The following is a 13,053-nucleotide window of genomic DNA, read 5'->3' as shown; positions in this document are numbered from 1 at the left end:
TCTTGTTCTTCATACAAAGAAATGGACACAATAAAAACAAGGTGTTGTAATACTTATTCAGATATTTATATATATATATTTATATATTTATAATATTTATCATTTGTTTGTCCATTCAGACACACACATATGTACACCAAAAAAAAAATAGAAGAAAAACAACACAACCATGATGCCAATCTGCACAAAAAACACAATACAAACTAAGACAATGATCTTAAATTATGCATAGCTTAAGTTATTAACAGGAAAAATAAAACTGTCTTCAGTCACACGCAGCCTTATGTGACTTCCTCTTACGTAACAAAACAAATTAGAAACTGAAAAACAAAACACTTTGATGCAAAGGAGAAGATGGAGGAGGATTTGTAGATAAGCATTCGAGATGGTAAACAAGCAAAACAATGCAACACTTTCCCCAAGAGTCACTCAGGTAAAGTAAGACGAAGGAATGATGATTAATGAAGAAGACTTCCCTTTCTCTAAGACAAATCAACCTGTGAGGCATTTTTCCTTCATGCTGCATTCAACACAGAGGCAGAAGTTGTTTTTCAGAAGATCTAAAAAAATTAAATAAAATAAAATAAGACATTTCTTGTGAGTGAGATATTGCTTCCAGGTATTTTTTTTATGTGCAGCATTGAATCACAGCCCCTGCTCACATTAAGACCACAGATTATTCTGCTACTCTGGTAAACAAACAAAAAGTGCTTCTGACAAATATTCGGCTCAAAAACAGCCAACATGTAAGTGCAGCGAGTCTGGTGGGAATGTAGAGCGAAGAAGTGTGGATCTTCGGGATGTGTTCAATGGTCAAACTTTCCTCTCGGTCCATTTCACTGGACTGATCAGTGTAGTGTTTACAGAGTCTGAGAAAAACCTCAACATCATCTTTCATCTGAAACTCCCATCAGCCAAAACCTTTTATTAACACTCAAAAGGGCCTAACGAGGACCAATCATCGTTACCAAGGTTACGGTTTAAAAACATTAAAGCTATGACTTTAAGTCATACTGTTCCATCTGAAACAGATGGCAGAGTAAAGCCACACAGAGCCGCCCCTCCCCTGCCTGTTGCTGCAAACTGCCAGTCAGCTGACTGAAAGGATCAGAGAGAGAAATTGGAGATATTACAGAAAACACAAACAGTTGTGGAGTGAAAACAAACAGAGGATCCTCCTACCCCCGTTATATCTACAGTAACTCATTTCAGCAGGATACACAGGAGCTGATAGCCTGACTAACTCCAAAACATCAAACTTTTAGACACCAAACTACTGCTAAATTTAGCAGGTGGTTTATTCTGCATTTTTACCAAAACAATAACTTTATGTTGACGTTATTCTTAGTCCTTTTCTGGCTAAGACGATAATTTCCTGCTTTAAGATCTCATCTGCTAATAAAGAATTAAAGCAATTTGGATTTTGTTAAGCAAGACGATGTATAAAAGAAAAAAAGAAAAGGTTTTAGTTAGAGGTCACAGTTATGAAGCATGACTACTAGATTAATTTATTATATTTTTATTCAGCTACTGAATGTTGTTTTTTTTAGAGTTTACAAACCGAAAATAGTGAGATCACTCATATTGGATCCATTTAATAAATAAAGCAAAAAAGGACTACAGCTGATTCAAATCTCTTGTTGACTTATCAGTGCATCTTTAGTAATGTGCAATATTTTACTTTTAGCAGCAACAGCTTCTCTGTTTTAAATAAAATTCAAATAAATCATGCTATTTTTGTTCTACTTTCTTGTAAAACCAATAAAATCTTGATATTTCTCTTCCAGGTCATCATCTCATGACAATCTCATGCCGGCCCGGTTCTAGAATCAGATCAGATTCTGGTCTTCCTCCGTAAGCATTTAATGCTCTCCGAGTTTCAGAGCAAAGGACTGATGGTACACTGCAAAAACACAAAATCCTACCAAGTATTTTTCATCTGGTTTCTAGAACAAATATAGTATTTTTGTTTTATTTCAAGCGTACTAACTTTTCAACGTTTCAGTAAATGCCTTCTAGTTCTACTGGCAGATTATTTTACCTATAACATGAAAAAATGTTTTTGCATAACTAAAATAATCTGGAACTTGCACTTTTTTATCAATATTAAGGAATTATGTATCCAAAGCAAGCTTGTTTGAGCTTGTACTAAGTTATTTGAGGTAGAAATCAGACAAAAATAATGTTGTGTTTTTGCAGTGTGGCTTTTTTAACAGTTAAATCCAGCAAAAAAAAAAAAAAAAAAAAACAACTAAACCCCCCACCCCCCAAAAAAACCAAGAAACATGAGCTTCAGTTTTGAATAAATACATAAAGATGAGATTTACTAAACGCAAGAAGACATGTGCAGCCCAGGTAGGCGTTAAGACGGCGAGCTCATGACTGGAAATGTCATCTCTGCATTCACAAAGTTAAGGTCAGCATTATCCTGGCATGCAGAAGTAGCACAGAACAACAGGCAGCACAAGGTGCAATTCATGACATCCCGTCTCCCCTGCGGTTCCTCCTCTGAGCCGGGCCGCAGAGTGAGGCGGGCCGGGCCGTGACACCGCTGTTCAGACCAGAGCGGGGCCGACAGCCGCCTCACGCAGAGCGGGACGCCTCCCGGTGTCAGGCACAAAGAAAGGAAACCGCGGCGTCAGCACGACACGCTCCAGTTCTGGCAGGAATCTGTCAGCAGCGAGGCGAGAGATGAGCGGGGTGGTGGTGGTGGTGGTGGGGGGGGTCTTCACACTTTTTAGTTCCGGCTTTGCTCAGACAATAGCAGCATATCCGGGAACAGATACAACAAAATGAAAAAAATAAGATGGAAAACAGAAGGAATCAGAGTTTTTAAAAAAAGGAAAAGAGGAGGAAAAAGTGTCTGTTGCAGCTGAAGATTCGTCCACTCCTCCAATATTTTACTTTATAAGTATAAATCTATTTACACATAACGCTCGCTTCTTAATGCTGGGTGTGGTAGCGTTTGCTCAGCTGGGGATGGAGTTATTAAAAGTCAGGGCGGGTTCGGAGAGGTGGACGCCATGCTGGCGCGTCCTTTCCTCCCCGTCAGTGCTGACAGGATCAGAGGGAGGAGGAAGGCGATCTCGCTGGGAAGTGGACAGAGGTAAACATCAGACTCGCTCAGCCGGCCGCGTAGCTGCTCAGGAAGGAGTAGAACATGGGCAGCTTCATACGCTGCTGGTCCCGTCGGCACCAGGCCATCACCGTCCCCTCGCTGTTGGCCGTGTAGAGGTGGTGGCCGTCGCACGAGTACGTCAGGCTGCGGTCGCCAGGAGAGACGGGCATCAGCAACGTATTTATGAAGTAAACAGGAGGTGGAAGATCGTCGTGCTGCTAAATTACCTGATGATGGGTTTACTCGACTTGGGGAAGGTGATTTCTCTGACTGGTTTCAAATCCCAAGTGCTCCACAACCTGGACAGAAGAAAATTCAATTTATTTAAATAGTGCCAATTCACAAGTGTCATCTTGAGGCACTTTACGAAAAAAAATACTGAAAAATCATTTCAATACAACTGTGCATCCATTTGATTTTACTCACTTTTTTCTGAATGAAGAAATTACATGACATGGGAAATATTTTCATTTTCAAAAAATGGCTTTTATTTTAATCCTCCCTTCTCTGAGCTGTCAGATGGAGGCAATGAAAATTTCTGTTTATTTACGAGAATATTAGCGGAATAAAGATGCAATTTTATCAGAAAAACATCTTAAAATTACAAGAAAAAAGTCAACTTAATGAGAAAAATAGTGTATAATTACTACTTCATTCTCCAAATATTTATTCTGGTAATATGTTTTTTTTTCTCATAATATTTAGATTTTTTTTATCGTATGACTTTATTCTGATAGTACAACAACTGTATTCTTGTAACATTAAGACTTTAAAAAAAGATCTCAGTCTGATCCTTATGTTTTGTCACAGAGTTGACCTGAATTCAAAGTCCAAATAAATAGGTGTTAAAAACCCTCGTGAAACAAGATGGCCGCCTTTGATGTGCTGACATCACTCCGAAATAATCCAGATTTTCCAAAACGATTAAAACATCAAAAGACAAAAATCCAGTTAATTAATCAATACTCAAAATTAATTGAATTGTTAACTGAATTGTTGGATTAACCTTGTGAATTTTTATTTATTCTTTTTACAGATTTTCATGGATCTGCTTCAATACCTGACAACGCCGTTCTCCAAACCACCAGCGATGACGTTGACGGATACACCCTCCGGCTGGTTGGAGAACGCCACAGAGCAGATGGTCTCCCTGCAGTGGACGTGACCAATCAGGTCTCCATTCACCGTCCACAAGCGGAGGTCGCTACCTCCACCCTCTACATGCGAAATAAAATAAAATAAAATAAAAATGAAGAGAACCAGTGATTCCAGATTCATCTGTGAAGCAACAGACCAACGTTGCTGAACAGTCAGGTCTCACCAGAGTTACAGACCGTGGCGATGTCACCCGTGGTTTCGCTCGCAGAGACGGCCGTCACCGGACTTTTGTGACCTGTGAGGCTTTGAACGTAACAGAGTCTGGAATAAAAAATAAAAAGTAACAGTTCAGAAACTAAACAAACCGAGGCTTGTTTTTACTTTTAAAAAGACGCTGACCTGTTGAGGTCCCAGAGGATGCAGGTGCCGTCGTTGCTGACACTAATGAGGATGCTGTAGGGTTTGCACACAAACAGGCTGGTGACTTCTCCTGTGTGTCCGTACAGGTGAACCTGAGACTCCACCTCCATCTCTGATGGCTGTAAAAAAAGAAAGAAGAAAAGTGTAACTAACCCGCAAATTAACTGTTCTGGTTTTTTTTGCTGATAAAGTGTGTAATTAGGTAACTTAAGGCATCATCTTTATGTTTCTGTGCAAATTTTAACATTTTCATGTAAGTTTGTTTAGTTCCGCGCCTCAGTGCTGCCCTCTGTAGGTCGAACAGTGCCTCTGCAGTTGAATTCTCCTATTTGTTTAAAACGGTACCCCTGTCGCCAACTTGTCGATATATTTAGTGATGTCAAAGAAAGGACCAGCAACAATTATAGTGGCTTTCTCTGGTTATTAGAAACTTTGGTGACAAAAATGGAAAACACCGATAGGAGTAATGCCATTACAGCGAGCAGTGAGTTGCTTAAAAGTTGCATTTACGTTAGTTTTGTCGTTTCAAGTGTAATAAGATATTTGCACTAGAAACTAAACCAAAAATACTTGGTAAGATTTTGTGTTTTTGCATTGTAGAACCACACCTTGCTGTAAAACGGCAACATAGCTACAAAAACAGCTCAGCATCAGCAGGAAAGAGCAGCCAAAACGTTTACTTGAGTAAAAGTAAAACTTCAACATATTTTTACTCAAGTAAAAGTAAAATGTAGCCATCCAAGAAATTACTCAAGTAAGAGTAAAACAGTATTTAGTAAAAACTCTACTCTAGTACTGAGTAACTGATTAAATTATCAATCATTTAACATTTAAAAATTACATCATCAGACGAACAGAAGTATAAAGTGGAAATTTTGGTACTTTAAGGATGAAAATAACAATAATTCATATAATTAACAAAAAAATAACAAAATCATACAAAATAAAGTGTTTCCAAATCAGTTCTGTCAATAAAAAAACGAATTAAACTTTAACAAAAACTGCAGGTCTGTGTCTGTGTACGGTGAATTTTTGGTTAAAACATATAAATAAAACAAATAATTAAGCGATTTCCATCAATTGCATTTATTTGTGTATTTAATATTTTTTAAATGAAATAAAAATAGCAATAATTGTTGACCTGAAAGCAGAGCATCACTACCAAGCAAAGTCATAAAAAACAAACAGTTCTGACTAATTAGAGTGATTCCTACCGCTAACCGTTCAAAGGAATCCAATTGCTAGTGAACTACACACTCGGCAGCTATGACTTAGCTTCCTCTGATCATATCATATTCCTGGACTTGTTTTCTTTCCACCAGAATCTGCAGCTTTTATTTGTTGTAACCTGGTTTTAAGCCAGTTTTCTATCATTATTTTCAACACAATCCTTTGTTAAACTAGCTGTAGCGTTGCACTTTGAGCTGACGTCACGGTTGTTTACATGCAGGACCATTAGGGGGCGCCCGCGGACGAGGTGCACAGTTTGAGAAAGACTGGGTTTTGATTTTTTCGACACTAGTAAATTGGCTCCGCCAGTTTGCTGGTTTTTTTTTTTTTTTTTGGAGTTAGCTACTCTTTAACACAATAACAGATCATCTGTAACTCAGCTCAGTATCAGACTTTTTTATGTATTTATTTTTTTACTTCTTCCCTGAAAAATTACTCCATTAATCAAAATTCAACAAGGCTCTGCAAGCGATCCAGTGCTGAAAAGCCCTTCAGACACACAGAAGCAGGAAACCTCCACATAGTATCGGGCGCTGATGCACGTCTGAAGGCCTCTCTGATGAGTGAACTGCAGGACCCTAATCCCACTTAGAAACTCGGTGAAATGTGTTTCAAGGGCAGCTGTGATGTGACTAATGAAGCCGAGCGTTTGAGCACGGAGAGGCCGTCTAAAGAGAAAGGGGGAGGGGGGGCTTGCGATGGGCGTTCGTGCGGAGGAGGAAGGTTAGTGGGGGACATCGCCATGGAAACCTACTGTGGTGCTGGTGAAGCGGTTGCTGTAGGCGGTGATGACTCCACACTTGCTGCCCGTAAATAGCTGGCAGCCATCGGGAACCCAGGCGCAGCTGGTCACCTGGAGGAGACAGGAAGTGAGAAACCTCCATGTTTGTCGGCTCGTTAGCGGTGTAAAAAAAAATAAAAAATCAAACGACTGATTTTGATGAGCAGGTTTAAAACCCAGTGATAAATGTTACATTAACCACTAATAATGGTTATTGTTAATGGTTATCACCTACTGGGAATTCACTTAATCTCACCAGTTAATATAAACCAAACAATTTAACTATATTTAGTTTTTATTATAGTAACGTAACTATTTAATTATTTTCTCAAAGTAATTTGAATCCATTGGAAAACTTAATTTAACAATAAAAAAGGATAAAGAATCCATAAATTATTTATATTCATATTTTTAATTAATAATAAATTAATAAGATTTGCATGCCATACTTAAAAAAACCCCATTATATTTCATGTTACATATTTTTATTTGCCATTATTTTCTATATGATGACTTTTAATGTTTTTGTAATTTCTTCTGTCAAAAATCCCAGATTTTGTTGGTCAGAACTGATTTCTAAAAGCAACAAAAGATTAAAACATCCATATGTTACATATTATTTCTATATTTTTTTAAAAATAAAGTGTAGTCTTAGTCTTATGTTTTGGATGACATACTGTACTTGTAATTAAAAAAAACAAAACTATGTATTTTCATGTTACATTCCTATTTGCCATCATTTACTTTAAAGCTTTTTGTCAAAAAAAGGTCAGATTTTGTTGAAAATAACTGATAAAACCAATAAAAACACTGCGAATTATATTGGTTTACTATCTAATAAGAACCAGAAGATCTTTGTCATAAAATTTAATTTATAATATAATTCATGAAATATAATCTGTAATCCTGATTATTCTGAGCTTTTGTTTACCTGGTGGAGCTGTGAACACTGAATAAAGTTGATGGGCGGCTCGCTCTGCTTGCTCTTCAGCCTCAGGATGTTGTCGGCGTAGCCCCAGCTCAAGATGGCCGACCACTGGATGTCTGTGCTGTGCATGCTGCGGACACCTGAGGAGCAGAGAGAGCGAGGCATCAGGCGGATGCTGCGGTTTGAGTCCTGACACGCGCCGCGACTCTTCCTCACCCTGCTCCTTGCTGTAGATCATCATGAGGCAGAAGCTGCGGGACAGACCGCAGATGGCTCGGGTCGGCAGGGCCAGCAGGGATCCGAACCGCTCTCCGTGCGGCTGACTAAAACACACCACCGGGTCCGGAGCAGATGGCGAGCCAACGTACTCACCCCACTTCAGACCTTTGATCCAGGGCAGCGGGCTCTGAGGAAGACGAGGAGGAATATTTCACACCAACTGACTATGAGCGGGTAATACCACCAAATCTCAAATTCTTTTCATCCAATTTTAATTGATTTTTTCTCTTGCTTTCTCTTCTAAAAAAAGAAAATCCAAATGACAAAATATGTTTTCAAAAAATGGCTTTAATAAGGATCGTACAAGGGCGTATATGGGTCATTTTAGAAAGAAAAAAAAGTGCAGAAGATATTTGCACAAGAAATTTCTCCCAAAAAAACTCAAAAACTTTGAGATTAATCTCAAATATTTTAGGAAAAACTTGGAAATTTCTGGAAGGTTGATAATTTACTAGAAAAAAACTCAGAACTTTTTTAGTTTAATCTCAGAAGTGCTTCAAAAGTCGACTTTTGTGCACAAAATTTTAGATTTTTGAAATTCTGAGAATTTCCAAAAGTTTAAAATTTAAAAAATTCAGATATTTAAAAAAAAATTTCTAAGAAATTTTCTGAGATTAAATTAAAAAAGTTTGTTTCTAATAAATTTTAGATTTTTCAAGCTCAGAAATTTCGTTGCTTCTTCTAGAGATTAATAAAAAATTTTTTATTTATTTGCACAAATTTACTGCTTTTTTCTTTCTGGATTGGCCCAAACACGCCGTCGTACAATCAACTCCTCTGTGAGTTGGACAATGGAGTTTTAGAAACAGGCTGTAAACTTTTGTTTGATTATGAGAATATAGTCAGTATTTTTATTTTTATACAAAATGTTCACTATAAATGACACTACTTTTCTCTATATACTAATATCTATCATAAACCATAGATTATGTATGTTGTTATGCACGTTAGATGTGATTCATTGAGATTTTATGCTATTTAACCTGTAAAAAATTGCCTCTGGATAAATCTAGCATATTTATATGATGTATTCATTTTGATTAATATGCATTGTCCCCTTTATGAAATAAATCATTCATAATATCAGCAGAAAAAAGTTCCAATTTTACTCAAACGTATTAAAATTAAGAGAAAAAAGTCATTTGAATGAAAATAGAAAAAGAAATAGTCATTTGTTTTCAAACTCCGTAAAACCAATACAAAGGTATTACTTCACAACATGGTTTCCAATATGTGTATTAATGCATATTAACATGTATTTGAACTATTAAAATAGTCAGTTTTAAGTGTTTTTAAAGGGGACTAAAGTATTCGCAGTCAGCTGTGGTCCCTTCCCCCCAAAAACACGACTGAAACTGATCAATACTTAATAGAAGGGCGTGCCGTGGTGGCGTAGTGGTTAGCGCGACCCATATTTGGAGGCCTTGAGTCCTCGACGCGGCCGTCGCGGGTTCGACACCCGGACCAGACGACATTTGCTGCATGTCTTCCCCCCCTCTCCTTCCCCGTTTTCTGTCAGCCTACTATCATTTAAGGGACACTAGAGCCCACAAAAACCCCCTGGAGGGGTAAAAAAAAAAAAAAAAACTTAATAGAATACATTCAGCTGGACTCAGTTTACTATGTAAGTGACGACCGAAATCAATCGGTTGAGCTGAATAAATGGTATCTGAGTAAATCCAAATGTACGCCACACTTTTCAGATTTCATTTGCCATGTATGATTTTCCATCTACTCCTCAGTTTTGCATTTATGGGAACTTTACCGGGCAGACGATTTCCTTCGCATGTTCCCGCGTCTCCCTGAAGGCGAGTTGAACCAGGAGCCCCATGGCTGCTGGGAGCTCTCCCTCCATCATGAGCTTCGGGGCGGTTCTGCTGATGTGAGTGGCGCTGAAAAGCTGCCTGGGCGTCTGGCCGTACGTTTTGATCATCGTCTCCAACGCCCGCCGCTGAACCGGGTCTTCTACAGCCGATACGTCCATGCCAAAATAAGTCTGGAGGAATGACGCCCATGTTAGCAACAAGATTAATGGATTCTCAAGCAGAACGCACTGCAAAAACTCTAATAATCGTAGCATTTTGTGTGTTTGTGATGCGTTTGCTCCTTACAGCGGGGTGGAAGACGTTGATGGCGTGGACCGCTGCTTTGCCTTTCTGCTTGAGCCCGAACACCAGGTCGATCCACTGGCACAGCGTCTGGGAGACTTGCTCCGACTCCAGGGCCTGCCGGTGGATCAGGATGAACAGACGCGGGTCGTTGCGAGCCCACGGAGGTAAATTCACGTGATTCACCCTCTCGCCATTCTGACGAACCCCGAAATCAAAACCTGCGCCATCATAAGCAATGTGTGTAGTTACGACATAAATGAAAACTTTTGTTCAGCGGCAATAAAGAAAGGAAAATAATCACCTTCCCTGTTGACCAGGAACTCTGGGAGGTAGAAAAACTCTGGGATGAGCTCCTTCACGTCAGTCATGGACTCGTAGGAGGACAGACGCCACGTCGTGTTCATGGAGTGAAACGTCCGGTCCGGGATATCAAAGCTCTGATCTGATTGAGGTCAAAGAAAATGAAATTTAACATTCAAGCTGCTGCTTGAACACACCTCCTTTCATGACCTTAAACACCCGGCTCGCTGAATACATTTACAATCGCATGAAAAGAAGATCAGAAGAAAGAGAGAGAGAGATGATAAAAAACAAAATAAAACAGAAAAAGTGTTCATTATCAGAGAGAAGCACCAAAATATTTTTTTTTCAGAGAAAGGAAAGTATTCTGCAATTAAGCCTTGCTCTTTGCATTAAGCATTGCTCTTTAATATTTGAACCACCTCAGATTTATATTGTCCAGTTTTATTCGATTGATTTCTCCTACATCCACATTTTAATTTGGTGATGCTTATTATTTTGCAAAAGTTCTCCAGATCTATTAGTTTCTCTTATTTTGGCTCTCGACTCCAACTAGGCCATTTATAAACTTTGAACCAGATGTTTTCACAAATTATATGTTCACTTACATAAGTTAATAATTTTTCTTCGTCTGTAAATATGTATATATTGTTATAAGACACATATTCTTAGCTGACTTTATTTATTACACAGGATACTGAAATCAACTCATAAATGGGATTTTTTTTTAAAATACAGAGCAAGATTAATGCTTCTTCCTACTCTCTTTTGGACAAATTATGCTGATGTTACTCTGTTTTTGTTTGAGTATTTTGATTGTTGTCTACTTTGTTTTGTTTATTATTTTATGTTTGTTTATTTTAAGTTTTTCCCATGTCTGAAAATGATTAAATGCTGTTGCTAGCTTCCTTCAAGCTAAGCTATTATTTACGTCACTAAAGCTGAAAAATAGCAACAATTCAAAACAAAACAAACCTGCTAGATTTTTTTTCAGAGCTATAATGACTTATAGCAAATTTTAGTTTCTTTATTTTATTAAAATATTGCGTTGTTTTTGTTGTGCAGATAAAAATGAAACATTCTTTTTTTATTAAAAATGAAGCAAAAAAAATCTTAATTAGCCTTATTTGTTTATTTTTATATTTCTCACTGCAACAAATTTGTATTTTTTAGATAAATTGTTCAGGATAAAAGTTACATTTAAGGTGGAAAAATAAATTGGTTGAGATAGTTTAATATTTTTACATCACAACCAGCCTGACATTTTTAAATATCCACTGTAAACATATACATTTTGTTATTACTCATGAACTATAAAACCAAAATGCTGAACTCTGTTTTGTGACTTTCTGAGTTTAACTTTAGAGCCAAACTGACCCTGGTAGGCGAGGAACATCTTGGTGAACGGCGGCATTCGGACCAGGAAGTGCAGAACCGTGCCGCTGTTGGAGTAGTGTGAGCCGTAGTGGTAGGGCTGGACCGGAGGCATGGGGTCGTCCTCACGAATCCCCTTTTTGTACTCTTCCTCCAAGTACTGCGCAGGAAACACAAACACATAGACATACAGTACAAACCAAAAATTTGGACAGACCTTTTAATTCAATGAGTTTCCTTTATTTTCATGACTATTGAAATTGTAGATTCACACTGAAGGCATCAAAACTATGAACAACACATGTGGAAATATGCACTAAACAAAAAAGTGTAAAACAACTGAAAATACCCCTTATATTCTAGTTTCTTCAAAGTAGCAACCTTTTGCTGTGATTACTGCTTTGCACACACTCTGCATTTTCTTGATGAGCTTCAAGAGGTCGTCACCTGAAATGGTTTTCACTTCATAGGTGTGCCCTGTCAGGTTAATAAGTGGGATTTCTTGCCTTATAAATAGTCATGAAAATAAAGAAAACCCATTGAATTAGAAAGGTGTGTCCAAACTTTTGGTCTGTACTGTACTTTCTCCCAAAAATAACTCTGAAGAAAAGAAAACGTTCAACCCTTACCCTGTAATTATCAACGTAGCGATCCTCTTTTTCTTTCGACTGAACTGCAATGGGTTTGTTTAAATTCCTGCAAATCAAAATGTGAGCAAATAAATGAGCTGAAAGTCTTTAAATCAACAAGAATTTAATGAAATGCACAACACCCACCCACACATACAAGATGATGGCTATCCATTATGCAAGGTGTAAGCCAACCTGTAGATGTTTGTGTCCTGCAGGTCGATGGTTTCGCTGACGTAGTCGCTGAGGATGAAGGGGAACACCGGGTACTGCATGAGGTCGTTGAACGAGCGGCCCGCGTGTTTGTTGAGGTGCGTCAGGTACTCGAAGTTTGTGATCTGACCGGAGCTCCACAGCTGGGTGAGCGCCGAGATGTTCCCGTGCTCCAGCAGGTTGGGAAGGTCAGAGGTCAGGATGTTGTGGTAGACGTCATCCCGAAACTAAACCCAGGAAATACAAGCAGAGTTTAAGACAAAAAGAGAAACTTGCTCTTGGTTTTAAGCTTATTTAATAGAGGCAAATTCCTTACTACTTTTATTGTTGGTGTGTTTCAAAATTATTTTTGTTTTATTTTATCAAAGCAGGTCTCTCTTGTAAATGAGATCCTGGATTTTAAAGATTAAACCTCTATAAATACAGGTGAAATTAATATTAATTCATTTATATTTATTAATTAAGGAGAAAAGTGAACACAGCCTTGTTTGTTTTCAATTATGCAGGAAAAATTTTAAATCCTTCTTTCATTTGAAAAGCAAATGTTCTCGACTAAAACCCTTCGAGTTTTA

General features: G+C 38.1%; 1 protein-coding gene across 7 annotated transcripts in view; it reads right to left on the bottom strand.

Moving 5' to 3' along the window:
* Positions 1–128: 128 nt before the first annotated feature.
* Positions 129–13,053, bottom strand: part of lyst (lysosomal trafficking regulator) — a 77,888-nt gene continuing 64,963 nt past the window's right edge. For all 7 annotated transcript variants that reach the window (XM_023327451.1, XM_014469251.2, XM_023327455.1 and 4 more), the window contains 14 exons: positions 12,464–12,708; positions 12,269–12,335; positions 11,643–11,799; positions 10,267–10,407; positions 9,966–10,183; positions 9,620–9,850; positions 7,792–7,981; positions 7,579–7,715; positions 6,621–6,719; positions 4,616–4,755; positions 4,440–4,537; positions 4,179–4,335; positions 3,346–3,417; positions 129–3,262 (listed from right to left, as the gene is read on the bottom strand). In XM_023327451.1, coding sequence (XP_023183219.1) covers positions 3,124–3,262; positions 3,346–3,417; positions 4,179–4,335; positions 4,440–4,537; positions 4,616–4,755; positions 6,621–6,719; positions 7,579–7,715; positions 7,792–7,981; positions 9,620–9,850; positions 9,966–10,183; positions 10,267–10,407; positions 11,643–11,799; positions 12,269–12,335; positions 12,464–12,708 — 2,091 coding nt within the window. In that variant the 3' untranslated portion in view covers positions 129–3,123. The remainder of the gene's footprint in view (positions 3,263–3,345; positions 3,418–4,178; positions 4,336–4,439; positions 4,538–4,615; positions 4,756–6,620; positions 6,720–7,578; positions 7,716–7,791; positions 7,982–9,619; positions 9,851–9,965; positions 10,184–10,266; positions 10,408–11,642; positions 11,800–12,268; positions 12,336–12,463; positions 12,709–13,053) is intronic.

Source organism: Xiphophorus maculatus, chromosome 22, assembly GCF_002775205.1.
Source record: "Xiphophorus maculatus strain JP 163 A chromosome 22, X_maculatus-5.0-male, whole genome shotgun sequence".
Taxonomy (NCBI): domain Eukaryota; kingdom Metazoa; phylum Chordata; class Actinopteri; order Cyprinodontiformes; family Poeciliidae; genus Xiphophorus; species Xiphophorus maculatus.
Note: the sequence above shows the minus strand (reverse complement) of the source record. Positions and strands in the feature narration are given on the sequence as shown.